The 27737-nt window shown below is 49.6% G+C and overlaps 1 protein-coding gene across 2 annotated transcripts; it reads right to left on the minus strand.

Moving 5' to 3' along the window:
- Nucleotides 1-8254: 8254 nt before the first annotated feature.
- PRSS23 (serine protease 23) lies at nucleotides 8255-19903 on the minus strand. Of its 2 annotated transcripts, none has more exons than XM_054725133.1 (2): nucleotides 19782-19903; nucleotides 8255-12085 (listed from the first exon to the last, which is right to left on the minus strand). In XM_054725133.1, exon 2 carries the CDS (start codon nucleotides 12068-12070, stop codon nucleotides 10934-10936), a length of 1137 nt encoding a protein of 378 aa, XP_054581108.1. In that variant the 5' UTR covers nucleotides 12071-12085; nucleotides 19782-19903; the 3' UTR covers nucleotides 8255-10933. The 2 variants fall into 2 exon arrangements, with proteins under 2 accessions (XP_054581108.1, XP_027984267.2); XM_028128466.2 differs by lacking the exon at nucleotides 19782-19903 and adding an exon at nucleotides 18445-18476.
- Nucleotides 19904-27737: the final 7834 nt, after the last annotated feature.

Raw genomic sequence — 27737 nt, forward strand, 5'->3', positions numbered from 1 at the left:
TGGTGTGGTTTTTTTTTCAAGTTGCTTAACTTCTATGTGCCTCAATTTCCCCATCTCTAAAATGGGGATAAAATTGATGCCTACTTTATAGGCTTGTAGTGAGAAGTAAATGAATAACATACGTAAAGTACTTAGATAAGTATCTCATATGTAGCAGGTACTCCATAAATGCTTGTTTATTTTATGAATGCCTCAACCGATTTCACAAGGAAATCGCAGAATCCTTGAATGGGTTTTTACTGGCTATAAAAAGTCAGTGGGCCAGTGGCAAACAGGAGCGTTGACTAGCGACACCCTCTACAAAAGAAACTAATTGGTGTCAGGTCCATCAGACAAGCCTCTGTCCCTCTTCTAGAATGTGGTGACAATCAGTGAGCCAGAAATATGGAGCACTTCAATAAAAGTGTAGAGCTTGGTCTCAAAAATGCCAGCCAGCCACTAGAAAAGTGCTACCTGTAGTCACAGAATCTCTTGCTTTGTTTTTCATCTTTTCACTTGTATCATAAAGAGCTTAAAAATAGCCAAATCACTAACCTGACTCTCTAGACAGATCGATAATGTTTCAAAGAAAATATATTTTTTAAATGGCATCTAAAGAATACTGTATAAAGGAGTTATGGGGCTCCAGAGTTAAGAAAAGAATGACTCAATACACACTATAAAAGAAAAGAAAATATGCAGGGAGACAGAAACTCACAGTAGGAAGATAGTTTTAAAAATCAAATCAGACTTTCTTACTCCAAAAAAAAAATGATAGTTTCAAGCAACAATGGGCCATTTGAAAAAATATGGACTGAAAGTAAATCTGACCACAAATGTTAATATCCAGATTTAGAGACTCAAATGTGATCATTACATGTTTTATCCTTTCACACAGTGGATATTTTTATTTATTTTTTATTGATTGATTTTAGAGAGAGGAAGGGAGAGAGAGACACAGTGAGAGAGAAACATGGATTTGTTGTCCCACTTATTTATGCATTCATTGATTGACTCTTGTATGTGCCCTGACTGGAGATCGAACCTGCAATCTTGACATATTGGGATGATACTCTATCCCACTGAGCTACCCTGCCAAGGGTCACACAGTGGGTATTATAAATAACTAGAGGCCCAGTGCACACATTTGTGCACCAATGGGGTCCCTCGGCGTGGCCTGCAGGGATTGGGCCAAAACTGGCAGTCCAATGCCACCAGCCACTCCTGCCTGCCACTCCTGCTCATCCAGGCCCCATTGCGCCTGCCACCACCACTGTTCGGTAGGCTCACTGCTGCTCTGCTGCAGTCTCTGGCCTGCAGCAGCCAGCCATGAGCCCTGCGTCTGGCACCCGTTGATCAGCTGAGCGACACTCCCACTGTGGGAGCGCACTGACCACCAGGGGGCAACTCCTGCACAGAGCATCTGCCCCCTGGTGGTCAGTGCACATCATAGCAACCAGTCATTCGGTCATTTGGTCGTTCAGTCAACCAGTCGCTTAGGCTATTATAAATATACTAGAGGCCCGGTGCACGAAATTCGTGCATGGAGGGGGGTTGTCCCTCAGCCCAGCCTGTACCCTCTCCAATCTGGGACCCCTCAAGGGATGCCTGACTGCCCGCTTAGGCCCGATCCCTAGGATCGGGCCTAAACGGGCAGTTGGACATCCCTCTCACAATCCAGGACTGCTGGCTCCCAACTGCTTGCCTGCCTGCCTTCCTGATTACCCCTAACCGCTTCTGCCTGCCAGCCTGATCACCCCCTAACCACTCTGCTGCCAGCCTATTTGCCCCCAACTTCCCTCCTCTGCCGGCCTGGTTACCCCTAACTGCCCTCTCCTGCAGGGTTGATCACCCCCAACTGCCCTCCCTTGCAGGCCTGGTCCTTCTCAACTGCCCTCCCTTGCAGGCTGGGTGCCTCCCAACTGCCCTCTCCTGCTGGCCATCTTGTGGTGGCCATCTTGTGTCCACATGGGGGCAGGATCTTTGACCACATGGGGGCAGCTATATTGTGTGTTGCAGTGATGATCAATCTGCATAGTACTCTTTTATTAGATAGGATAGAGGCCTGGTGCATGGGTAGGGGCCAGCTGGTTTGCCCTGAAGGGTGTACCGGATCAGGGTGGGGTTCCCTTGGGGCATGGGGCGGCATGAGCGAGGGGCCTGTGGTGGTTTGCAGGCCGGCCACGCCCCCTGGCAATCCAAGCGGAGGCCCTGGTATCTGGAATTTATTTTCCTTCTACAAATGAAACTTTGTAGCCTGGAGCAGAGCCAAGCCTGGGGCTCCCTCCAAGGGCCACAATCATTTGTGTTGGGGTTATAATTGAAACTTTGTTGCCTTAAGCGGGTGGGCCTGGCCTGGGTGTGCAGAAAGCTTTGCTTCCCCTGTTGCCGCCGGCAACCCTGGCCTGCTCTCTCAAGCTCCATTCTGCCACCATTTGTTTGAATTTGTTTACCTTCTATAATTGAAACTTTGTAGCTTGAGTGGAGGCTTAGGCCTGCAACGGCTGGCAGAAAGCTTGGTTTCCTCTGTTACCTAGGAAACCTTGCTCTCTGTGGCTGTAGCCATCTTGGTTTGGGTTAATTTGCATACTCACTCTGATTGGATGGTGGGCGTGACTTGTGGGCGTGGTTTGTGGGTGTGTTGGAGGTATGGTCAATTTGCATATTTGTCTATTATTAGATAGGATAGATTGGAGTTTTAAGTAAAAAAAATTTCCAGATAAATGTCCATAGCATTTTCTCATTTTTGAAATCTCAGATGAATGGAAATGAAGATAATGTGGGATATTAAACAGCTTGAAGAACTTGAAGAGGCATAAAGGAGCTAATCAGTAAAAATATAATGAAGGAATTGAATGCATTCTTCCTGATATATTATAGTTGATCAACCAACACCTTTTTTCCCATGAGAATAAAAAACTGGTGGCATTTCTGTGGGATCATCTAGCTCTGTGTTTGGCTGGTCTGGCAGATATCCTGCAGTAGTTAAATGTGTCACTTTTAAAGGACAACGTCTTTATGTCTAAGAATGGCTTATCCATGGAGGATATTAGTCATGCTTCAGTTATATTTACCAAACATGGCATTTTCCATCAGGGAACTGGATGTAGAGCAAGGATTACTAAATCTCAGAAACAAAATGCACTGACCAGGCAGGACAATCTAACTCAAATATTTATTAAAATGTGAGGGGGACATTTAATTAGTTCAATTTACAAAGTGGCAATTCCACTTCACTGATACCCAGACAGACGTGGAGAGAAGGTAATTACAGAGCCTTACCACCTGGGAGACAGAGCAAGAGTCACAACCACAGTGACCTCACAAGGAGAAGACACAGGAACATCTCAAGCACAGGGATGTGTCCCATTTGCTCCTGCAGCTCCGGTATGAGCACAGTGACTGGCACCGTGGACTTATTGCTGAATGAATGATTGAATGATTGAATGATTGAATAAATGAAGAGATGGGGAAGGACACCCCAGGCTGAGGAGGAGAGCTTACACAGATACAATCAGTACAACTTCTTGGAAGCCCGGTTGTATGACTGGCGGGCAATGGGGGATGAACCTGACCACCATATTGGGTGGGTGGTGAATCCCAGGCTAAAAAACTAAGCTTTATTCTGTAGTGGTCAGAGTCTAGTCAACAGGACACATAGGGGAGTGGCCTTGGGCAGCTGTGGGTGAGCTGGGACACTCAGGATGCAGTTTGGAGTCTGCTATGATGGTCTATAGGACAGAGGCTACGGGCCAGAATTGGGCCCATGGAGAGAAGGGCATGGACAGTGCAGACATCTAAGGGACACAGTGCCCGATTACATGTGAGATGTGGAAGAGGAAAGCCTCTCTAGGCCACAGGCTAACTCATAACAGACATCCATTTGTTTTCCCAGCAAATGTTTCCTGTGCTAGACCAAGGGCCAGACAATGGAAGATGCTCTTACAAGGCTCAGGGTCTAGTAAGAGAGACAGACACACATATAACAACAGCAGTGCAATGCATGCTGGAATGGAATGGAATGGAATGGAATGGAATGGAATGGAACGGAACGGAACGGAACGGGTACAAGACATCACAAGAGTTTTATTCTGGAATATATTTGAACACAAGAAATATCCAAGACCAAGAAATGCTATCGGTGATACAGGCTGTGTAAAGCTACTAGGGTCATTTGTTCAATCATTCATTTAGAAACATAATGTATTGAGAACCTATGTGCCAGGCACTGCTCTAAGTGTGGGAATACAGCAGACAAAAATCCCTGCCCACATGAAATCACATTCTAGTGGCGGAGAAGGACAACAAGATAAATAAATATAATATAGGATATGTGGGAGTGATCAGTGCTGAGCCGAGACAATAAAGCGGGGAAGGGAAGGAAGAAGCCTCCGAGGGTTGGATTTTTAGAGAAGACGACCAGGGAAGGCCTCTGGAGAAGACAGAGCCGTGGGCAGCAAGGCCGAGCCACTGTTCCCACGGCTGCTTCTCCAGCTCCAGCCACTTGCTCTGTTTATTTCATTTTCTGAGATTCTCCTCATTCTCTCCAATGCAAACACTTCAGTCTTGATTCATTGGACTGGAACTCGCTAGTTCTCAGAACTGTCCTGGCTCTTTATGGAAGAGAGAGCCCTGGTCCTGTTAGAGTCTGAAGACAAGGGGGCAGTGATAAATCAAGACTAAGAGAGCACTCGGTATTTTTACACACTCGATACACACACACACAAATACCACACTGAAGAGTCATGGTGCACTTTCTGCCCTCAGAAAACATCAGCTGGACAGGAGGGGATGGCCATGTGCTTCCCTGGGCCCACCTTTTCATGGCCCTTAGAAGCCAGGACTCCCCCAGGGAGGGTGTGGCCCTGGATCCTTGCACTTCCTGTTGGCAGAGCTGTCCCAAGGCTCCCAGGAGGATTCAGTTTATCAACCAACCAGTCCTGCAGGCAGGGACGGGGCAGAGCCTGTGCTGAGCAGTGGGAGCAGAGAGAGGCACAGCTGAGGTTCTGCTTGGAGGACTAGGTGATGCCTCCTGGTCTCCTGCCCCCCACCTGCCTTGCCCATTTACCCAGAGGGCCATTTCTCAACACAGCCTAACATACCACCTGATCTTGTCTTGCCCTTCGCCCTCCCTTTCCCACACTTGGCTTCAAACATTTTTCTCTTGGCTTGTGGGAGGCCACACTTTCCTGGTTTTCCTGATCTCACGAGCAGCTGCGTTCCAGCCTCTTTGCTGCCTCCTCCTCTTCTTCTATGAACCTCACTTCTAAAGTTGGACCAGGATCCTGTCCTCAGCCCACTTCTCAATCTTATTCTCCTCATTCTCTCCCAAGTGATACTATCTTACTCTGGGATGTTAAATGCTATCTACATGCTGATGCAAGATCTTTCAACTGAAATTTACAACCGGAGATCCTCACTGCACAACTGGGGTATTTACCTCACATCTCCACCTGGGTATCTATTAGACATTTCAAACCTAATGTGACAAACACAACAATTCTTGATTTTCCTTACTTTATACTTGTTTGTTAATTTGAGAGAAAGGGAGAAACATAGATTTGTTGTCCCACGTATTTATGCATTCATTAGTTGATTCTTTTTAAAAATACTTTTTTTTATTGATTTCAGAGAGGAAAGGAGAGGGAGAGAGATAGAAACATCAATGATGAAAGAGAATCATTGATCAGTTGCCTTCTGCACCTCCCTACTGGGCACCAAGCCCACAATCCAGGCATGTGCACTGACCAGAAATTGAACTGTGACTTCTTGGTTCATAGGTTGATGCTCAGCTGCTGAGCCACACCAGCCAGGCCATTAGTTAATTCTGGTATGCGCCTTAACCAGGGATCGAACCTTGAAGTACCAGGATGATGCTCTAACCAACTGAGCTATATGGCCAGGGCTTCTTGATTTTTTATTCTCCCCAATCCTCTTTCCCATCTCAGCAATTGGCCCCTGGACTCTACCTGCATGCTCAGGCCCCAAACTTAAGTGTCACTCTTCTTCTCTTTTTAAAAATCGAGATACAATTGACATATTAGTTTCAGGTGCATAACATAATGATTGGATATTTGTATATATTGCAAAATGATCACCACAAGTCTTGTTAACACCTGTCACCATTCAGTTACAACCTTTTTTTTTTTCTTGTGATGAGAACTTTTAAGATTTTAGCAACTTATAATTATATAATACAGTATTATTAACTATCAACACCATACTCTGCATTACATCCCTGGGACTTATTTTATATGTTTATAACTTTTTAACCCCTTTGCCTATTTCACCTCTTGAACAGACGAAATTTGATCTTGCCAGGGCTCTTGCACTCCAGCTCCCTCAGCCTGGGGCATTTTCCCCAAAATCTTCAATGGGCAACTCACAGTCAGGTGTAGCAAGCCTGTGAGCTCCCAGTGGGTAATGCCAGCATGGAAAAGAAAGGCTGGGCTTGGGGTATTTTATTGTTTCACCACCAGAGAGGCCTGTCTACCAAACAAGGGTGCCCAACAGCAGGAGGCAGAGGGTTATCTCACCAGAGGCCAGAGCTAAGGAGGATGGAAGAGCTGGTATTATCTGAGAAGTAGTAACCACAGAGGAACGACACAGATGTTTGCCCTTTCGCTCTTCCTCCACTCTACTCCAGCCCGCTGGAGGAGCTGGGACCCAGAAGAGAGAGGATCTTTGAATCAAAAAGGGTTTTCTGTTTTAAAGTAACCCACATTGAGGTTTATTCCCCCAAAAGAACCAGGCAACTATGGAATCAGTCTGCCCAGCTCCAAGACCACCATCTCCTCACTCCAGTCTGCTGCCCTAGCTCCCAGCCTGTTTACTCCCTTCTCTGGTTTATGTCCTTCTCTGGGAAACAGTGGACTAAAAACAGATGTGTGTTCACAATCCCCAAAATGTATTTATTAGAACACGAAATTGCTCATAAGGAGAAAACAAGGGTGTGATGATCAAAGATGTTTATTGAAATGCAGATATTAGAGCTTTTAATGTGCATGAGAAGTGGTTGTGTTTACCACCTATGTATTCTAGACTTCACCCCATGAAAAGGAATTTTTAAGTTTCCTTCCCCAAAGGCCTTCAGAATGCTGATCCAGGTGGAGAAGGTGTACAGTAGGAACAATAAAAACCAGAGATGAGGCACACAGTTAGCTGCAGCCCTACGGTTGTTCCTGGGTTAACAAGGAGGACTGTCAGCCTGCATTCCATACAGTGCTTTGAAGGGTTTACCAATTAAGGCGACCAGACATGCTGCATTTCCCGGGACATACCTGGTGCACACCTGCTGTCCTAGCCTTTTTAGGGATAGAATTCCCTTTCAGCCGGTCTCAAAGAATTCCATTCTAGATGATAAATTGAATGGCTACTCTACCAAGTATCCATGGAAATCAATTAATGGAGGCAACTTCCAGGCATCTTTGAGCTGGTTCATGGCAAGGACTAAGGAAAGGGCAGACATGAACAGTGAGACTCGGGCAAAGCAAGAAGGAAAGTGCAGGAGCTGTCCACTAGGCTCTCTGGCCCGGAGCTGTGACCGCCCTCAGAGAGGAAGTGCTGAGCACGGCTGTCAGAACCGCTCTGGACACCCTGGGTGGCTGTCATTTACATGTTAGCACATGGCGGATAGAGCGTCATCACTCCAATGCGTGCTTGTCACCCTCAAAAGTTCTGAACCGAAGACTCCTCTAGGTGTCAGAGAGAGGCCACTACCTTAAATATTGACCCAGGTGTCGCTGGGGGCTTGCCCTCCACGGGGCAGGTAGATGAGTCAGTCATACACAGTGAAGGGCATGATCCCCATGTCCCCACTTACTCTACAGGGTTGTTGTTGTTTTTTAAAAATCTATTTCTGGTCCAAAAAAAAGTAATGAAAGAATATACATACAACTCTGCCATAGACTGGCTTATATTTCTTTACCTCTTTAGTCCTCCCCTCTCCCCAATGTTGGGGGGAGGGACTAGTTCCTTTATAAAGTCCAAAATTCCAAATAAAGTCTATGGAAAAAATGTGCCCCCAATTCTGCCACAACCTTTTGATACTCAGCAACAAATAGTTTTCAAGTTTCTTCTCTGCCGTTTAGATTCTAAACACTTTCAAATCTGGATACGGGGCTCTGGTTAAACCAAAAGGTTAAACCACCGGCACCTGACAGCACTTGGAGCTCATCAGACTTTGTGCATCATCACCTTGACCCGAAGGCTGTTACAGCAATCCCCAAAATGTATTTATTAGAACACGAAATTGCTCGTAAGGAGAAAACAAGGGTGTGGTGACCAAAGATGTTTATTGAAATGCAGATATTAAAACATTAACATGTCTCCAGTACAGGACTTCTTAGCGCTTTTAATGTGCAAACAAGCATGTGAATCCCTGATAAAGGGGGGGCTATTGGAGGGGCATCTCCCTCCTCCTTGGGGATGGTGCCCTTTTTATTTTTGGTAGAAAATGTGGAGGGATGAGTGTTTAAGGCACACACTTTAGGAAACGTTCTACTCGTCTTACTGGGAATATAGCCTTAGGATGTATAATTAATACACGAATTATCTTAATAATATCATGAGTCCTTTCTTCTTTTTTTACTTCAACTTCCATGATAGTTAATAAAAAGCTTCCTTCTATTACCACTGAAAAGATGGACATGTTGAATGATTTTACAGTCTTTTGAGGTGCGCTGCCCGGAGCACGTGGGTACAATTCCTTAGTAAAGTTACAGCTACTTGAGAACTAAACATTGATGCTATTTTGACTTTCTGCCATTGCCTCTCCTTGCTGAGGGAAGCTTAGCCTTTGCACAAGATTGACATGAAGAAATCAAGGTATATTTATTTAAAAAAAAAATCAGTTCTGACCTAGGTGTTCAGTGAACACCTCTTTACACGAAGCAAAAGCAAAACCAAACAAAACCCCCAAATACCAGAGGTAGAGATGGAGACTGCTCTTCTTCCTCAGGCTAGATTCTTGCTAGATTCTAAAGCAAATTGTATTCAGAAGATTCCTGGTGGCCCTGTGCCTCTTTGCTATGCATAGTATTTTTTTTTTAATCCACACCCAAGGATATTTTTCCATTGATTTTTTTAGAGAGGGAAAGACAGAGAGAAATATCGATGTGAGAGAATCACAGTGATTGGTTGCCTCCTTTATGAGCCCTGACCTGGGCCCAGGCCAGGGAGGAGCCTGCAACCAAGATACGTGCCCTTGACTGGAATTGAACCTGGGATTCTTTGGTCCCCAGGGGCTGACTCTCTCTCCACTGAGCCAAACTGGCTAGGATGCTATGCATAGTACTTCTTTTGTGATTTAAAGAAAGCACTATGGTTGTACATTTCTCGAGTGCCTTAGCAAGATTATCCTTCTGAAAAGCTCAAGAGACACACAAGCCAAACCACCTGGGGGAGGTTTAAGCATCAGTACTGTACTTGGATGTCCTCACAAATAGTCAGAAGGCAGGCTGAAGTTACCCGGGGAGTGAGAACAGCAAGCATCTGCCTTGTGACCCATTTGTAATCCATTTAAAAAGAAGAGTTCAGGCTGAGAGGCAAAGAATGAAAATATAAAATGAGTTAAACTCTTTCCTTTACATACTGTGACTTTCCTATTGACAAAATGTTCATAAAGGCACTTACTGGAGCGATGATTCTGATCCATTTTGCCTTCTCCCAATTGCCATTGTTGCTACTGTATTTGATTATGTGCCTTCAGCTTAGAGTATTCCAGTAAAATAGGCCCTTTTAAAGCTAGTGGGGGAAAAAAAGTCATGTTGTTTTTTCTTATAGCACCTTCCAAATATTTTTACTATAAAATAAGTAAAGTACAAGAGAAAAGTGTCCAAATGACCCAAGCACGCAGCTCCCCGAAAGCACCCTGAAAAGTATGCGGAATAATTCTGATTAGGCCGTGAGACTGTGCCAGGCTCCAAACAAGTCCTTATTCTGCCGTGACATCTGCTGAGCAATGCATCCATTGTTCTCTGGAATTTAATTCATTTTCAATTACTCCATCCAAATGATAAAACATGAGATGTGCTACACTCCGGAGGGAAAATGCAATGATTGTTTGTAGTGTGACCACAACTGTTCGCTGGGAAGCAACACAGCCTGCTCGAATGAGGCCCTGATTCTTGTCTTCCGAAAAAAAGCTAGTTCGAGAAATGTGAGTGAAATCCTGTTAAATCCTGGAAGTGTTGGCATAAACCATTTAGCCTACTCTCGGGTGGGCCATATGCAAAGTCTTCCTCAAACGTAGAGCAACAATCTTTGGAAGAGAAACTATTTCAAAACTAAAAAACATCTTGGGTCCTGACTAACTGTAAGATGTAATTTAATGTGTACTAACATAGTTAACAAATTATTTTACTGATCAAGGACTACTGCGCAGATGCTCCAAATCCAAAATATGGTAACTGCCTGTCTCAGAAGTGCTGTGAAAGGTACCATGTGTTGTATGCCGCAGGGAACACTGCCATCTGGACACATTAGTGATTAGGAGTTTAAAACAAAACAAAACAAAAATAAGATGACTCTCAGGAGAAAATACACACTATACACACATTAGAATTTATATCTCCTGTATGCCACATATTTACTATAAACCTTTGCAACAAGTTCAGATGAAATAAAAATCAAAGTTCTCAAAAAGTGAAAGATTAACTTAATCGCTAAAGAGTCCCCATTGCCCCAAACATCAGTATGCTTTTTATTTCTATGCAAAAGTAGGCTTTCCAACTGCTCAAATGATATGACATGATACACAAACCAATTTTCAAATCATGATGCCAGTCATCTTGCAATTTTAAAAAATGATGTAAAAGGTATTATGACACATTACACACACACACACATGCACACACACGCGCACACACTCGAACACACGCACCAATGACCACATGTGGCCTCTCCTAAAATAAGGACATGAAGACCTGTAAGTGCTGCAGGAAGGATTCCCGTGTCACCCCTCCCTGCAATCCAGGTAGTTTCCTTTAATCCAGTAGCAAATCTGGGCATACTTGAGAGGCGTGATCCTAACAGCGACATTGAAATCCTGTGGCGAACCATTCATGTCTACCCACTGGTGCCCTGAAAAGATGCCAATAATTTTCCGCTCCCACTTCTGCTGCGGTCTCTTCCACATCCTCACGTAGACCCCTGACCCACTGGCCCCGGGCTGGGCGTCACACTGCTGGTAGAGCAGGTCATAGGTCTCATCTTTGACGTCGCAGAAGCGGTACACCAAGTTGCCCAGTCGATCATTGTCATAGCCAGAGAAGTGGATTCTGCCCCCCGGCAGCTGCTTGGCGGGAGGGCTCACCCCGATCTTCATGAACTTTCTCTTGTGGAGTTTTTTGAGTTCCAGGAGCGCATAGTCATAATCCATGCCAATGTCGTTGGCATTGCCCTTGATCCAACCTTTGGGCACGTGGGTGCGTTTCACTCGGATCCATTGAAATTTCATCTTCTCGGGCACGGCTGCGCTGGAGTTGTTGGCCCCTCGGCCGTCTTTAACCTTGGGCTTCAGGAAGCCCACGCGGAGTTTCTGGGTTCCTTTCACGTAGGTCTTGCCATCGTGTATGCAGTGGGCAGCCGTGAGGACGTGCTTCTCGGACACCAGGGTGCCGGTGCAGCCTGTGGATAGCTTCACCGACGTCGAGAAGGGGTAGTTGAGCAGGAAGTCCTTCCCAAAAATGCTGAACCTGCTGTCGTAGCCGTAAATCTGCCGCTTCCTCCGGGACTTGCCCGAAGACGCGCTGCCACCACCGCCGAGGACATAAATGCCCACCTGGGTCTCGGTGCGGCTGCCGTTGGCATAGAGCGTCTCATAAGACAGGTACTGCTTGACCTCTTCGTAAGTGGGCAGTGGGGTTCCCTTATGACACTGGGGTCCACATGAGGAGGACACTTCCAATTTGGCTTCGGCCCCGAAGTCTGGCTTGGCTAAGTGGAGAGTGGACTGGGGCAAGATGACGGGGAGGCGGTAAGCGGGCCAGGTGGGTTTCCAGTGGGCACCGGAGGGGCTCACCTGCCCCACAGCACAGAGGAGGAGGAGGAGCATGAGGAGGAGGAGGAGGAGCCCTGGAATCCCCGCCATGCTGAGCACCACTCTCTGTGGGAACAAAGACAAGCGGGTCAGGAGGGCAAGGGGCCAAGTGCTGGTTTACTGCAGACGCAGTCAACGGCATGCCTGTCATTGTTTCATATATATATATATATATATATATGATTTCAGAGAGGAAGGGAGAGACAGAGAGAGAATCATTGATTAGCTGCCTCCTGCACACTGCCCCACTGGGGATCGAGCCCGCAACCGGGGCATGGGCCCTAACCGGGAATCAAACTGAGATCTCCTGGTTCATAGGTCGACATTCAACCACTGAGCCATGCCGGCGGGGCTGTCACTGTTTCTAAGTCTGCAAACCCTCCTCAGGAATCGGGGTGTGGAGAGGAATCCCTAGATGATGGTTTCACCACAATGCAAGGGCTTGACCTTGGAACACTCCCATGGCCTGGTGTCCAAAGCGAAGTTGGATGCTCATTCCCTTCTAAGTTGAAGATGCCCCTAAGGCCGGCCCACTGCAGGGCAGTGTGTGTAGGGTCATCAATCCCCAGATGAACTGATGGACCAGCCTCAATTTCCGGGTAATTTTGAGCCTTCTTGGTGCTTCAGACTAAACCTTCGTCTTTTCCTACCTCCTTCGTCCCCCTGCCTTTCTTTCCTCTCATTCTCATTAAAGTATGAACTTGGAGCATCTACAGAGCAACTTGCTCACGCAGAGGGTAAACTTACTCAGCTTGCTGAGTGACACGGCATACGGAGGGATAGCTCCACTGTGTCACTTGTATTGGGACTCCCATTACCTCTAAATACTGGGTGCATTTCGAAGGATAAAAGGCTTTTGGGTTGTTTTTTCTTTGTGTGTGTGTGTTTTGTTTTTCTTTTGCTTTGAATTTAGAACAACCTTACCTATTAAAATTTAGTGCCAGAGTAGTCAGGCCTCTAACATACAAAATATTTCTTCTTCCTATAGGATTTGTCTTATATCAGCAGGACCTTTGTCAAAGGTCGATCGCATCATGACTGTCACCGTTGGTTACTTTTTCAGGCCTTTGTCTCTATGGTCCCAGCTAGTCTAAATGCCTTGAATTGGGGCCTATGCTAGCACTCAGCACCGATTTATTTATTTATTGTATTCGTGAAAAACTGAGCAAATGATTGGTGTGGCTCAAAAAAATCCTTTTTTTGAATGATGCATGCTGAGTGCTAATGACAGAGATGTATGAGGGTGATGTGGTAGCTCAGGGAAAGGGCATGAAGTCAGCTATGGGAGTAAGAAGAACAGGAAGGGGTTCCAGAGGAGGTGAGGCTGGAGATGGGAGCTGAAGCCGAACAGAAGCTAGATCACAGAAGACAGAGTGAAGGGGCCTCTTAGAGGAAACAGCAGTCTGTGAGGACAAGGAGCCTGGCGACAGGGCACGCACATCATTTCAGGAATCATGCTTAGCTCCGCAAGGGTGGAACAGAAGAAGTGACAGAGGCAACAGGCAAGAGCTGGATTGTGAAGGGCTGAGTATAGCAGATGAAGGAGTTTGGATTTCATCCTGAAAGGTGTGTTTAAAGCCTGAGATCAATCACCCCACAAGAAAAACAACAACAAAAAGAAGATGGGAAGTAGAACTTTCCCAGATGTCGAAGCATCAGTCGGTTTTGAATGGCTCTGAACCTTCTATTCAAGGGAAGCTGACTAACAGGTGAGGTAATTCATTCATGCTCAGACATCCCAAAACTAGGACAAGGAGGGGTTAGGTCTCAAGAGGCTAGTGGAATGTAGCAGGAGTCAGAAGGAAACTGTTCCATTATTCTCACCCTCTCCCTCTTTGGAAGTACAGACCCATTTGCAATGTTGGGGTGCCATTGAGCTAACTGATCTAGTCCAGCTGAGCATGCCAGTCCATATCCCCATTATCCACACACTGTATTTCTAAAAATGTGGGTGCCCCACCCACCTCTGGGATCCTTGTGCTTGTCACTTTCATCTGCTGCACTGGATGGTTGGGCATCATCCAGTGTACCAGAAGGTTGCCAGTTTGATTCCTGGTCAGGGCATGTGCCCCGGGTTGTGAGCTCCATCCCTAGTGGGGGTGTGCTCGTATGATTCTACTTCCGTCAGGGAGAACAGGGATGGGGAAAGAAGGCAGGATGTCCTGGAAAGCCAGTTCCTTGGGACTTCCTGATTCCTTGAAACTGCTTCTCTCCATTTTTCCAAATAGGAAGGATCCATGGGCCCTTTCGTGGGAAGGAACTACATCTAATTATTTCTCTAAATCCTTTAAATCATGGGGTGCATGTGCACAAACGACTGAAAGTTCTTTAACCAAAGAATGACATGCATACATGCATAGCCCATGGACACAGACAATAGTGAGGTGAAGGCCTGGGGTGGTGTGGGGGTTGGGCGGAGGGGAGAGTAGGGGGGAAATGGGGGACATCTGTACTGCTGACAACAATAAAAAATTAAATAAAATAAAAAGAAGATGAAAGCTCCAAGTAGACAAGGGAGGGGATGCTAAGGCTAGTACAGGCCAACTTTATGGGTGGGGTAGGTGTGGTGAGGACGACCATGTAGGAGACTTCGGGGATGGCCCTGTATCTGATTATTCCCATCTCCTGGGCAAGGACCCAGCTCTTGGGCATATCTAAGGGCTTGGACAGCCTTTTCTCTATGTAAGTTGCTGTCTAGGTGACTAAGCACCCCCACACTAGAATCCCTGCCAAGTGTGATATGTACTAGGAGGAATCATGTACCTCCCACGAGGCTGTATCTTGGACCCCGAGACACCACCCCCTCCTTTCTTCGACTAATGTGGAGAACGTTAATGCCTGCTAACACTGAGCAGCAGACGTGGTAGGCCAAGTGTTACTTCAGCTAATCTTAAGCAAGAAAACACAGACTCCAGACAGAGGTGCAAGCTGCCAAGTATTCCTGTTTTCAAAATATAATTTTTAGGGGCGAGAGAGAGAGAGGAGGAGGAGATGAGATCTCATTATACTATGTATTACCTTAAGTTGTCAATAATATTTTCGGTGTGTATGATGACCATAACAGTTAAAATATGCTCATATTATTATCTAGATCATGCATCTTCAAACCCCAAACCTGAAATTTGCATGTTAACTGGATGCTGGGAATAGAGAGTTTGAATTATCTACTGTAGCAGAATCGCTCCAGTGGCGTCTGTCCTTTAGCTTCATCCATTTGTCCAGACACTGAAATAGTCCTTTGTCAAGGGTATCAGGAAAGAGAATAGTAAGAAAGAGTCTGGAACTAGGATCCATCTAGAAGCCTTGCATTAATAAATTAACCCCCTCTCAGGCAAAATTAACTCTAATTTCATTTTTCTAAGTGCTTTGCCTATAGTAAACCCCTGCTTGAAAAATACTTTTGCCCTGGCTGGTGTGGCTCAGTTGGTTGGGTGTCATCCAGTGCACCAGAAGGTTGTTGCTTTGATTCCTGGTCAGGGCACGTGTCCCAGGGTTATGAGCCCCATTCTCAGTGCAGGTGTGTGCAGGAGGCAGCCTATCGATTTATTGCTCTCACATCAATGTTTTCTCTCTCTCTCTCTCCCTCTCCCTTCCACTCTCTCTAAAAACCAATAAAAAATTTAAAAGAAAAAAATTTGCAAAGGCCTTGAAGCATGACCATCCCTCTCTTGGTTGTTGATTTTTCTAAGTCTGTCTTTCAAAAAGAAACAATGTTTTTACAAGTCAGTTCATGAGAGTTAGTGGGTATGGAGATATTAGAACAAGTCTTTTCCTGAGCGTGAGCACTGGGCAGTTAGCTAGGCCCTCTCACTAGCCACAGCTTCACTCCAGCCTCTTGACATAGGATCAAATTTATTCTTCGGCAAAATGATGGGTGACTAAGCCAAGAACCTCTAGGATAACTTACAAATCACACAGTGCTGCTAGAGAAGGCTAAAGAGTCTATCACAGAATATTACTCTTCTAGACAGAGTATTATCTAATGAGTATTAGATAATATTACCAATTCAGAGTCCTTACAAGTTAAATTCTGGGCATTCAGCCAGTTAAGGAGTCTACCATCTATAAAAACTGCTAAACCACAAGGCAAGGTGAAGTTCTAATCCCTTAGAAATAAGCTTTTCAAATACCTCAAAAGCCAGGGATTCTATTAGTTTGAAACATTGTTTACAAGTTCCCTATATTATTACTTAAATCTATTAATTAGCTTGTGGGGTACAACCTTGTTCTGACATTTTCTACCTTTAAATATAATATATATATATTGATTTCAGAGAGGAAGGGAGAAGGAGAGATAGAAACATCAATGATGAGAGAGAATCATTGCTTGTCTGTCTCCTGCAGGCCCCACACTGGGGACCGAGCCCACAACCCGGGCATGTGCCCTTGACCAGGAATCCAACCAGCAACCTCTCTGTGCACGGGACGACGCCCAGCCACAACTGGCCAGGGCACCAGGTGATCTCTTTAGTCTTCTCAGCTCTGGTCTTTTCAGGTCTAGGAGTCTCTAATTTTATACTTTTCTAGGGTCACAAAAGCCCAGGGCAGGCACTATGCTGTTCACAGATAGCATCTGTGCAGCCAGTCACAGCTCAGGCAGGGGCTTTCCTTTAGGAAACTCTGGAGGGTGGGGGCATTGGGGAAAAGAAAAAGGAAATTTTACCATGTTAATCCCTTGCTTATCGGGGTGACAAGATTTCCCTGTTCAGTCATCAAAGAAAGCAAAGACCTCCAGCAGAGGGCGGCTTTCAAGAATAGAAGGAAGGATGGCTGGGTGTGAATGCTCTCCGGAGAGTGGGAGCTGACCTGCTGCTTGCTCCCTGAGGCACTCACACCTTCCCCTGGCCCCTTCCCCATTAATCACACACCAAGGAGAGTGGGGATGCTTTAAAATCAGGTAGGTGGCTTTGCATTAATTCCTCAACTCACCTGATTATAGAATAATTCCCTAGGAGACAAATAATCATTGTTTCCATTTTTATCAGCTCTAGGTAAGCCTGTGCCATGCCCAGTTATTTAAACAGAAACACTCTAGAATGTAAACAGATGTAATAAAAACATTCATAAGTGCACAGCTGGAAAGGTAACTAAATGGGTTACATAACTTTAAGTTCTCTCTTTACAAATGAATCATTACAGAACTGTCTGGAAAACTCACACCTTAAACTAGGAATGAAGATGTCCAAGTCTTATCTGATTATATCTAAATCTGGATGAAGAAAATTCAGGTCTACAACATTTCGTTTTTTAAGAACAAGCCTTTGTACAGGATAAGAATTCCTCATACACATATTTATCTTTTAAAGTTCTCAGCTAAGTATGTTCGTGCATCACTACACCCAAATGGCAAAGCAGAGTGGAAAATTAAGGTAGGCAAATATTTTCTCACCACGCTTAGTAATAGGGAAACTGTATTCCTTTTCCAACTCTGTATACTGACTCACAAGAGGATTACACAGCCCATGCTCCATCACTCATTGTGAGCCACTGTCCCGCTGCCCACTGTCTAAACATATGCATAACCTCATGAGGATGCTGCCACTTCAGGCGCTCACTACGAGCTCAGAGGTGCAAACAACACTCATCTCCTTGGAGACTGGGACCAAGACTGCTCTCTTCTAGGTCTGCACCTTAGGCTTCAAAACTGCAACAACACAGGCCTCCTCCAGAGGGCACGTGTTTGGGAGAAAGCTATAACGCCTATAGCAAGCAAGTGCTGGGAGGACAACGTGCAAACTATTGCACAACGGGTGAACTCCGGTGGCCACTGTAAACTGTCATCACAGAAAGAGACAGTGGGAAAGTTTGTGAAGACAGACGTTTTGGACACCAGTTGGAAGGATGAACAAAGGGTTTTCCATGGCATCTGTGGCCGGGGACACTGAACAGTGAAACCAGGCTAATTCCTAAAGCAAATACCTAAAAATGAACAAAGCTCTGTAGCCAGGCTTGCTCTCATTTTCCAAAGTCACCGAATCTGTTAAAGGAAAACAGACCTGATCGAATAATGGCTTAAGAATTACAGTCCCGTACAGGAAAGAAATGCAGGGCATTTACAAGTGCAGCCACCCTAAACATAATCTGGTGGGCAATAGAAGCTTAACTGCTCTATCAGATTTTAGGCAAAATGAACTACCCCAGTGACCGGGGATAAACCTGGCGGCAGTACACGAACAAAGTGTATAAAACTGTCAATGGTGAATCCATGAGAAACAAATCCCCCCCCCCCCCCCCCCGGGGGATCTATGAGAAGAAACAGGGAGGAGAACCTGAGACTCTGAAACGAGGCAGAGCGGGCCCAGCAATGTTCTCAGGCCACTAATGGCCTCCTTGGCATTTATGCTACAGACAGAAAAATGCGCCCACCATTCACCATCTACCTGAATAAGTTGTCGGTGTTACAGAATGAGATCCATATTAGTTACCTTGGAATAATGCTTCCTTTGCAGTTCAGGCACAGGAAGGGATGAAAAATTACCTCTCGACTTTATATGAGACAAACACAAGAGAAACAATGTATTGAAATGCAGATGGTGTGCATAGGATCACCAACACTTCCCCTAGTACAGAGAAGGGTTTTCTGGGGCATTTCCTAAGCGCCTTCTCCCCACTCCACCTCCCGTGCACTCCTGCCTAACAGAGACGTCTTGAGAGACAGCGATAGGTCTATTTTGAATGCTCTTGTGCACAAATAGGGCCCTGGAGCAAGTGCAATAAATATCCGGATATTAAGTTGGCATTCGGCTTTTGGCCACAGCTGCCCTCAGACTATGAATTTAACTCCTTCTCACAGCACCACTCGTAAAAACGATTCTCACTTTGGCCTATCTGATCCTAAAAAGTGCTTGGGGGGGGGGGGGAACCCCTCAAGTTCAATTTCAGGAGCTGAGAACAGTCAGCCCCATGCCAACACTAACTGGGAGCTTTCCACCCCCTATGGGCTGTTTCTGAAATCTCCTGGGTGTCGCCCAAAGGGCAATAAAACAAACAGGATTTTTATCAGCTCTTTTCTGGTGAAAGCAAACCCAATTTGTACTCTGAAGGGGAGTGGCGGTTTTCCTGCACCTACACAATTCTCCCTCCTCTTTTAAGACACTTTTTAAACTTTTTTTTCAAACTTTTATTTATAAGTTCCCGCGTGATGGAGGACCACAGGCTGAAGAAGTCTTTGCTTTCAACAACTCGTCCCCAGACACCCGTTTCTTAGGGAAGCACAGGGTCCTTCCCTAAGGCCCCGGAGAAAGGGTCCTGTTCCCCAGCCTGTGTCCACTGCCCTTTCCTTGCTGGCTAAGGTGCGTGCACAACCACGTGCCCAGGGTTAAAATTTAATGTTCCGATCTTGTTGGAACATTTACCCGCAAAACTCGAGGAAAACAAGTAGTGGTGGTTGTGGTGTGTGCAGGAGGTGGGGTGCTGCCACCCGGAGGAGAGCGTGCCCAGAGCCGGCTTCCTCCTCTCCCACTCCCACTCCCACCAGGCATCCCAGGTAGCAGTGTCTTCCGAACCTTCTTTCCCCGCCCGCTTCTCGGGTGACAGTGCGTGAATCCAAGTGCCCAGCAGCGCCCGAGTCTCCGCGGACTTCTTCCGGCCGCTGGTCCCAGCCCTCCAGCCCCCCAGCCCCCCAGCCCCGAGGACGGCCCGGGCCAAGTCCTCCGTGCGCTCCGCAGACACCCCACGCCGTGCGCCCCGGCCCATTGTCCCGCTCCTCCCGCGCCCCGCCGCCCCGCGTCCGGGAGGGCGCCCCGACCGCGCCCGCACTCACCCGCGCCGAGCTGCCCGCCGGGGCCGGGGTTCCTGCGCCGCTCAGACAGGTGTGGGCGCCGGGAGGGCGCGCTCAGCTCCCATGCCTGCCCCGCGGCGCTACCGAGTGCGGGCGGGCGGGCGAGCGAGCAGCGCGGGCAGCAGGCGGGTCCGCCCCCCACGCCTCTCGGGGCCCGCCCGCCCCGCCTCCGCCTTCGGGGAAGCCGCGCGCCCGCCACCCGCCCCACCCCCCCGCACGCCGACCGCGCCCCCTCCCCGCGCCGCCGGACCAGGGCCGGAGCCGGGCGCGCGGCCCCAGGCAGGTGGGTCCCGGCGGCGCGGCAGCACGCGCCCGCCCCGGCCTCTCGGCGCCGGTCTGCGCCGGTTCTCGCGGAGGGCGCGCCCTGCCCAGGACCCTTGCGCCTTCACCCTCCCAACACCGCTCACCCCCGGGGCTGGAGGGCGCTGCCTCCTCACGAAACACATGACCCCCACCTCCCCCCAAATCCACCGAGCGGGGGGCCTGGATCACACCTGGCGCCCCAGGAAGCCCCTCTGCCAATTTGAAGAATTGGCGAAAATCCGTGCGCTCCCCACCCCACAAGCACTTTGGAGAGATTTTAGGTGACGGCCAAGTTCCTCCCAGCTTCACCCAGTTTCTCAGGTGCCTCCAAGGAACGGAACCCCGCATTCTGGTGACGCGCCCACCAATGCTTTGCCTCCCCTACAGCACCCGGTGCGGTGCGGGGGGACCGGAGCGCACACAGCAGGGGCCACTTAAGATGCTGGCAGGTGAGCCCGGGGCCTCGGCTCTCTGTCGCGGCACCGGCTGGTGGAGCCACCTCCTCGCCCAGTGGGCCGGCTTCCCAAAGTCACTCCAAGGGGCACACAATTCAGTCTTCCTCTAACCAGGTGGGTGACTGTGCCATTGAAGAACCTAGTGGTAGAGCCTTCCTGTTCTCTCCCAAATACATCAGAATTTTATTTAAATGGCCAATCACTGAGCGCCTCTCCGAACCAGCTTCACATATAAGGCCCTTGTGGTGAAGGAGATGCAGATTACCAGTATTTCACAGCTAAGGAACCGGGGGTTTACAGAGGGTGAATCACTTGCCCCAAAGCACATAGGCCACGTGTTTTTTTTTTTTCTGTCAAGTCTGGTAGCCTTTCTATCTCCCATCAAAGCCTGCTCTCCAAAAGAGAGGGCCTAACATACCATTTCACAGGAAAGCCCCCAAATACATGTTATTGTGTGGTGTTTCTCAAATGTGAGGGAAACCCACGTTCGCCACTATTCTACGGGCAAATTTTTCTTAGACCTCCTCAGCATTGGCTTAAATTATTTTCTTTAAAAATGTTGCCTACAGATCTAGATGTATACACATATAACCAGATATAAGCTTAAGTTACAGCTTTTGAACAACTCTGGAATAAAGCCAAAACAAATTTATAAATAACATATAAAATCCTCCTCCCAGAACTATAAAATTTGAGTTAGTAATGTTTACTCAACTACTAGCCTTACGTGGTTCTGACGGCCTAGGTTGGGTCCATTTGAGCTCCGTGTGGCTCTCCACCGTCGTGGTGTGTGAAGTGCCCTGCATGGACCCAATTTTCTCACCGTTTTCGTGGTCCAGCTATCACACCTCCTTTCCTCCACACTGTGTCATTGTAATACAGCACTGGACTCTAACACATCTTTTAGAGGAGAACTTTGTGCTGTTCCTTTGTTATTAGCATCAGAACTGAAGTGGGAACTCTTTCATGGTGTCGAGGCCTGGCACACATAGGCACTGAAATCAGCAACAAGTACTTGGTACCATTCACTTGTTATCATAAATAGGAAAAAAATTAAATTATGAATCTTCAAGAGACTGGAGCTCCCAATTGGAGAAACACCATTAAAAGCCAAATGCTTAATAGAGGAGCTGAGGATGGAATTGGAAGGAGGGAGAGAAGGGACAGACTTCCCAACTATGCTCCAGTTGTATTAGTTTTACTCCAATTCAACAAGTATTTATTTATTTAAGCACACATTACACATAAAGCATTGTGCCGGGCTCCAAATGAAAGAGATGGCCACAGGAAGACAGGACAGGACATAAATAAGAGGGTGCCCGCGGCATTCACCTGGGGGAGCACCCTTCCAGGCTCTTCCACTTCTTGGCTGTGTAGCTTTTGGCTGAACCTTTCTGTGCCTCAGTTTCCTCCTCTGTAAAATGAAGACAACGTCTTAGGGTCGTTTTAAGAATTGAGTGAATTAATACACATAAAATGGTTAACACACCGCCTGGCACAGAGCAAGCCCTCAGTAAACACTAGCTATGTTATGTCTGCTGTGCAACAAGGACGTCCCTTAGCTCCGTCCTGCAGCACACACCCCAGCCCACTTTAGCATTCATTGCTCATTTGCCGTGGCAGCTTTAAAAATAACATTGCAGGGAGAAACCAAGATGGCGCCATAGGTTAAACACCTAACCCGCAGCCGGGCACAACAATTTCAAAAATACAACTAGAGGTCAGAACGGTCATCGTCCAGAACCACAGGAAAGCTGGCGGACTGAAATGCCCACAGCTGGGGAGAAGGAGAAGGCCACGGGGACAGTCGGGGGAGCCGCAAAAGCCTGAGGTATGGAGAAACGGACGGAGACACGAGCACGCGCGCCTGCGGGGAGGATGGAGCCGGAGAGGAAGGGGCGGCTGACGGCCTGGCCGGCGTTCACTGGCAGGAAGGAGATAAAGGCTCCGGATTGCGCTGAGCGCCGGCTCCGACTGCACTGAACCCCGCTCCGGGCGAAACCCTGGGAAGCCAGGCGCAGGCTGGGGGAATGAATCTGGGCTGTGGGGCGCAGGCACAGAGGAGCGGCGGAAGGCAGAGCTCCAGAGGCGCGCGCAGGAAAGGGCGCAAAGGACGGACTGTTGCCTGCGCCACTGAACTGCCCTAGCGGGAAGGAGACAAGGGCTCCGGACCGGGCTGAACCCCAGTTCCGACTGCACTGAACCCCAGTTCCGGGCGAAACCCTGGGAAGCCAGGCACATGCTGGGGGAATGAATTTGGCCTGTGGGGCAGAGGCACAGAGGAGCGGCGGCTCCAGAGGCGCACACGGGAGGGCGCGCAGAGGAGGGACTGTTGCCTGCGCCACTGAACGGCCCTGCTGGGAAGGAGTCAAAGGCGCCAGACTGCGCTGAGACCCAGTTCCAACTACATTGAAACCCAGTTCCAGGCAGCGGGCGAAACTCCAGGGCGCGTTTCTCTCAGAGGTGTTTGCAAGGAATACAGAGGGACACAGACACAGGAGCCTCATGTCTCCTGCACAGAAACTCTTCCTATATAGACAAAGAGGGTCCTCATGGACAATTGGCCTGGAGGACAATTCCTCCTAGTGACACCAACAACAATCAAGACTTAACTGTAGATACTCACTCAGTTTCGCAACTGCGCCGCCCCCGCAGGCCGCCCGGCCCGGGGCACTGGGGACGCCGCGGCGGCAGCGGCGCCCGGAGCCCGGCGGCCGCCCAGCACCCATCCCCACCGCGAGGCCCCCGCGCGCCTGGCTCCGCGGGCCGCGCGCTCCGCACACCGGACGGAGGCCCGGGCGCCCTCTCCGTGCACCTCCCGGCGCCACTAGACCTCAGTAGAGTTGACTGAATTCAAGGTATTAAGAAGAACAAATTGGGGAATTCGAAAAAGATGACGGCGGAGGTGAAGGCTGATGTGTTGCCTCACATGGCAGTTTCGGAAATACAACTGGAACATGGACTAGTGAGGGTGGCGACTGCTGCTCGCGTCTCCCCAGACCGGGCGGCTGCTCCTCTCAGTCAGCACCGCAGCCGGGGCCATGGGCTCGTGGGCGCCGCAGCAGCTGCTGTGGCGGCGGCCGCGGACTCGGCGCAGCGGCTCTCTGTGAAGGAAGAGACCATCTTTCTGCAGGAGGGGCGCATCCGCGCCACCGACCTGGCCGAACTGCGCAGTGAGATCCTCGAGGCCCCGGAGGCTGCCAACACCGATTTGGAGGATTCTTAGGAGTTCTCATCTTACATTCAAGCCCTTTAAGCCATTTTGACAGAGGAGAATCAAGAAGGCGGCTAAGTTAAACAAAGGAACTGCGAACTCCACCGCGCACAGCAATTTCAGGGGCACGAATGGAGGACAGAGCCTCTGCCATCCAGAACTACAGGAGAGATGGCTGAATGGTAGATTTATAGCTAAGAGGGAAGAGGAAACCAGCGAAATCGGAGGGGATGAGGTGTGGAGGCGCGTGGGTCTGGTTGGTGGCGGGGGAAAGGGGCTTTTGTTCCAAACCTAGGGGAGATTAGCTCTCCATCACACTGAAATCCAGCTTCTGGGGACCCGTGGGAGACCCAGATGCCTGCGGGGAGAGGCGGGACTCTTGCGGAGGTGCCAAGCGCCCCTGGGTCTGGGGGAGGCCGCGCTCCCCTGGGTCCGAGTGAGGCCAGGGGTCCATAGATCCAGGTGAGGCCTCGCGCATCTAGGCCCGGGTGAGCCCAAGTGGCCCTGGGTCTGGGAGAGGCCAAACATCCCTGGGTCCAGGTGAGACCATGTGTCCCTGGATCGGGTGAGGCCTCGTGAACCTAGGCCCGGGTGAGCCCAAGTGGCCCTGGGTCTGGGAGAGGCCAAGCGTCCCTGGGTCCGGGTGAGACCATGTGTCCCTGGATCCGGGTGAGGCCTCGTGCACCTAGGCCCGGGTGAGCCCAAGTGGCCCTGGGTCTGGGAGAGGCCAAGCATCCCTGTGTCCGGGTGAGACCATGTGTCCCTGGATACGGGTGAGGCCTCGTGCACCTAGGCCCGGGTGAGCCCAAGTGGCCCTGGGTCTGGGAGAGGCCAATCGTCCCTGGGTCCGGGTGAGACCATGTGTCCCTGGATCCAGATGAGGCCTCGTGCACCTAGGCCCGGGTGAGCCCAAGTGGCCCTGGGTCTGGGAGAGGCCAAGCGTCCCTGGGTCCGGGTGAGACCATGTGTCCCTGGATCCGGGTGAGGCCTCGAGCACCTAGGCCCGGGTGAGGCCACGTGCCCCTGGGTCTGGAAAAGACCAAGCGCCCCTGGGTCCAGGTGAGACCATGTGTCCCTGGATCCGGGTGAGGCCTCGTGCACCTAGGCCCGGGTGAGCCCAAGTGGCCCTGGGTCTGGGAGAGGCCAAGCGTCCCTGGGTCCGGGTGAGACCATGTGTCCCTGGATCCAGGTGAGGCCTCGTGCACCTAGGCCCGGGTGAGCCCAAGTGGCCCTGGGTCTAGGAGAGGCCAAGCCTCCCTGTGTCCGGGTGAGACCATGTGTCCCTGGATCCGGGTGAGGCCTCGTGCACCTAGGCCCGGGTGAGCCCAAGTGGCCCTGGGTCTGGGAGAGGCCAAGCGTCCCTGGGTCCGGGTGAGACCATGTGTCCCTGGATCCAGAGGAGGCCTCGTGCACCTAGGCCCGGGTGAGCCCAAGTGGCCCTGGGTCTGGGAGAGGCCAAGCGTCCCTGGGTCCGGGTGCGACCATGTGCCCCTGGATCCGGATGAGGCCTCGTGCACCTAGGTCCGGGTGAGCCCAAGTGGCCCTGGGTCTGGGAGAGGCCAAGTGTCCCTGGGTCCGGGTGCGACCATGTGTCCCTGGATCCAGATGAGGCCTCGTGCACCTAGGTCCGGGTGAGCCCAAGTGGCCCTGGGTCTGGGAGAGGCCAAGCGTCCCTGTGTCCGGGTGAGACCATGTGTCCCTGGATCCGGGTGAGGCCTCGTGCACCTAGGCCCGGGTGAGCCCAAGTGGCCCTGGGTCTGGGAGAGGCCAAGCGTCCCTGTGTCCGGGTGCGACCATGTGTCCCTGGATCCAGATGAGGCCTCGTGCACCTAGGTCCGGGTGAGCCCAAGTGGCCCTGGGTCTGGGAGAGGCCAAGCGTCCCTGGGTCCGGGTGCGACCATGTGTCCCTGGATCCAGATGAGGCCTCGTGCACCTAGGCCCGGGTGAGCCCAAGTGGCCCTGGGTCTGGGAGAGGCCAAGCGTCCCTGTGTCCGGGTGAGACCATGTGTCCCTGGATCCGGGTGAGGCCTCGTGCACCTAGGCCCGGGTGAGCCCAAGTGGCCCTGGGTCTGGGAGAGGCCAAGCGTCCCTGGGTCCGGGTGCGACCATGTGTCCCTGGATCCAGATGAGGCCTCGTGCACCTAGGTCCGGGTGAGCCCAAGTGGCCCTGGGTCTGGGAGAGGCCAAGCGTCCCTGGGTCCGGGTGCGACCATGTGTCCCTGGATCCAGATGAGGCCTCGTGCACCTAGGCCCGGGTGAGCCCAAGTGGCCCTGGGTCTGGGAGAGGCCAAGTGTCCCTGGGTCCGGGTGAAGCCAGAGCCTGGGTCCGGGTGAGGCCGTGTGCCCCTGGATCCATCCGGGTGAGGCTGGGTCCCAGGCCCGGGTGAGACCACGCGCCCCTTGGGTATGGGTGAGGCCACGTGCCCCTTAGTCCGGGTGACGCCGTGCCCCTGGGTTCGGCCGAGACCAAACCAGAGGGAGTCGGACCTCCGTTACCGCCATTTGTCCACCATCCAGAGCTGGGGGGTCAGTGCTGACATGTACACATAAGGAACTACTGGACATTGAAATTGAGTCTCAAAAGAACTGTTGGTCCAGGGGGAAGCTCGCTACAGACTGATTCATTTGCCTGTCAGCATAACTATTATTGCTCGTCTCACATTCAGTGCTTATTAGTATATATCTAGTGACATATGATCTCGCTCATCTAGGGGAAATGATGAACAACATAGACTGAGGAACAAGAACAGAACCAGAAGCAAGGAGGCATCGATCGGACTATCGGGCCTCAGAGGGAGGATAGGGGAGGGTAGGGGGAGGGTGGGGGGGAGGGGGAGAGTTCAACCAAAGGACCTGTATGCATGCATATAAGCCTATCCAACGGTTAAGTTCAACAGGGGATTGGGGCATGCGTGGGGAGAGGGGTGGGATGGGAATGGGGGGATGAGGACAAATATGTGACACCTTAATCAATAAAGAAATTTAAAAAAAAAAAAAAAAAAAAAAATAACATTGCAACCAAGTTGGGGAGGTAGAATCACGGAGAACAAGGTAATTATTGCCATCATTCAGAGTCAGAAACTGAGACACCAGAGGGCCCAAAAGCACATCTCTCCCCTATTGCCATCCCCACAGCGGGTCTCAGGCCTATTGGCCCTACCCAGACAGGAGCTCTCCCTACTGATGACCACGGGGAGCTCAGGGCTTGAACAAACCCCACAGGCTTCTGTTGTTTCCTGGAGGTGTCAATAGTAAAATGAGAGGGTACTATGTGGCTCCAAGGTTGTCACTGTGATTGTCGTAAGGACAATGGTGAGGACAGATGTATAGAGTACTTTGACCTCAACAGAAACACCCTGTGTAAATAGCAGGTATCCTTTGCTTTCTTTTTTATATTTGCTCACTCCCCTCCCTAAATAACAAAATAAGAAAACCGAAATCCTCACTGCTTCTTAGGAATTTAATTCAACTCCATAATTGTAATTCTCAAATACTTTCCCTATGCATAGCAATAGAATGCAGAAGGCAGCCGATCAATGTTTCTCTCGCTCTCTCTCTCTCTTTCCCTCTACCTTTCTATCTCTCTCTCTTAAAAAAAAAACCAAAAAACAAACAAACAAACAATATACCCTAGCTGGTTTGGCTCAGTGGATAGAGCTCTGGCCTGTGGACTGAAGGGTCCCGAGTTCGATTACGGTCAGGGGCACATGCCCGGATTTTGAGCTCGACCCCCAGTGGGGGGGCATGCAGGAGGCAGCCAATCAATGATTCTCTCTCATCATTGATGTTTCTCTCTCCCTCTCCCTCTCCTTCCCTCTCTAAAATCAATAAAAGTATATATTTTTTAAAAAGCAATAAAAACATTAAAAAAATACATTCAGGTCAAGGCTCACACATTTACTTAGTGGCAGCTCTGTATAAGGTGACTGTACAGGGGCAAATATCTATCGCCTTTAGGAAATTATG

This window comes from Eptesicus fuscus, chromosome 13 (genome assembly GCF_027574615.1).
Source record: "Eptesicus fuscus isolate TK198812 chromosome 13, DD_ASM_mEF_20220401, whole genome shotgun sequence".
NCBI lineage: Eukaryota > Metazoa > Chordata > Mammalia > Chiroptera > Vespertilionidae > Eptesicus > Eptesicus fuscus.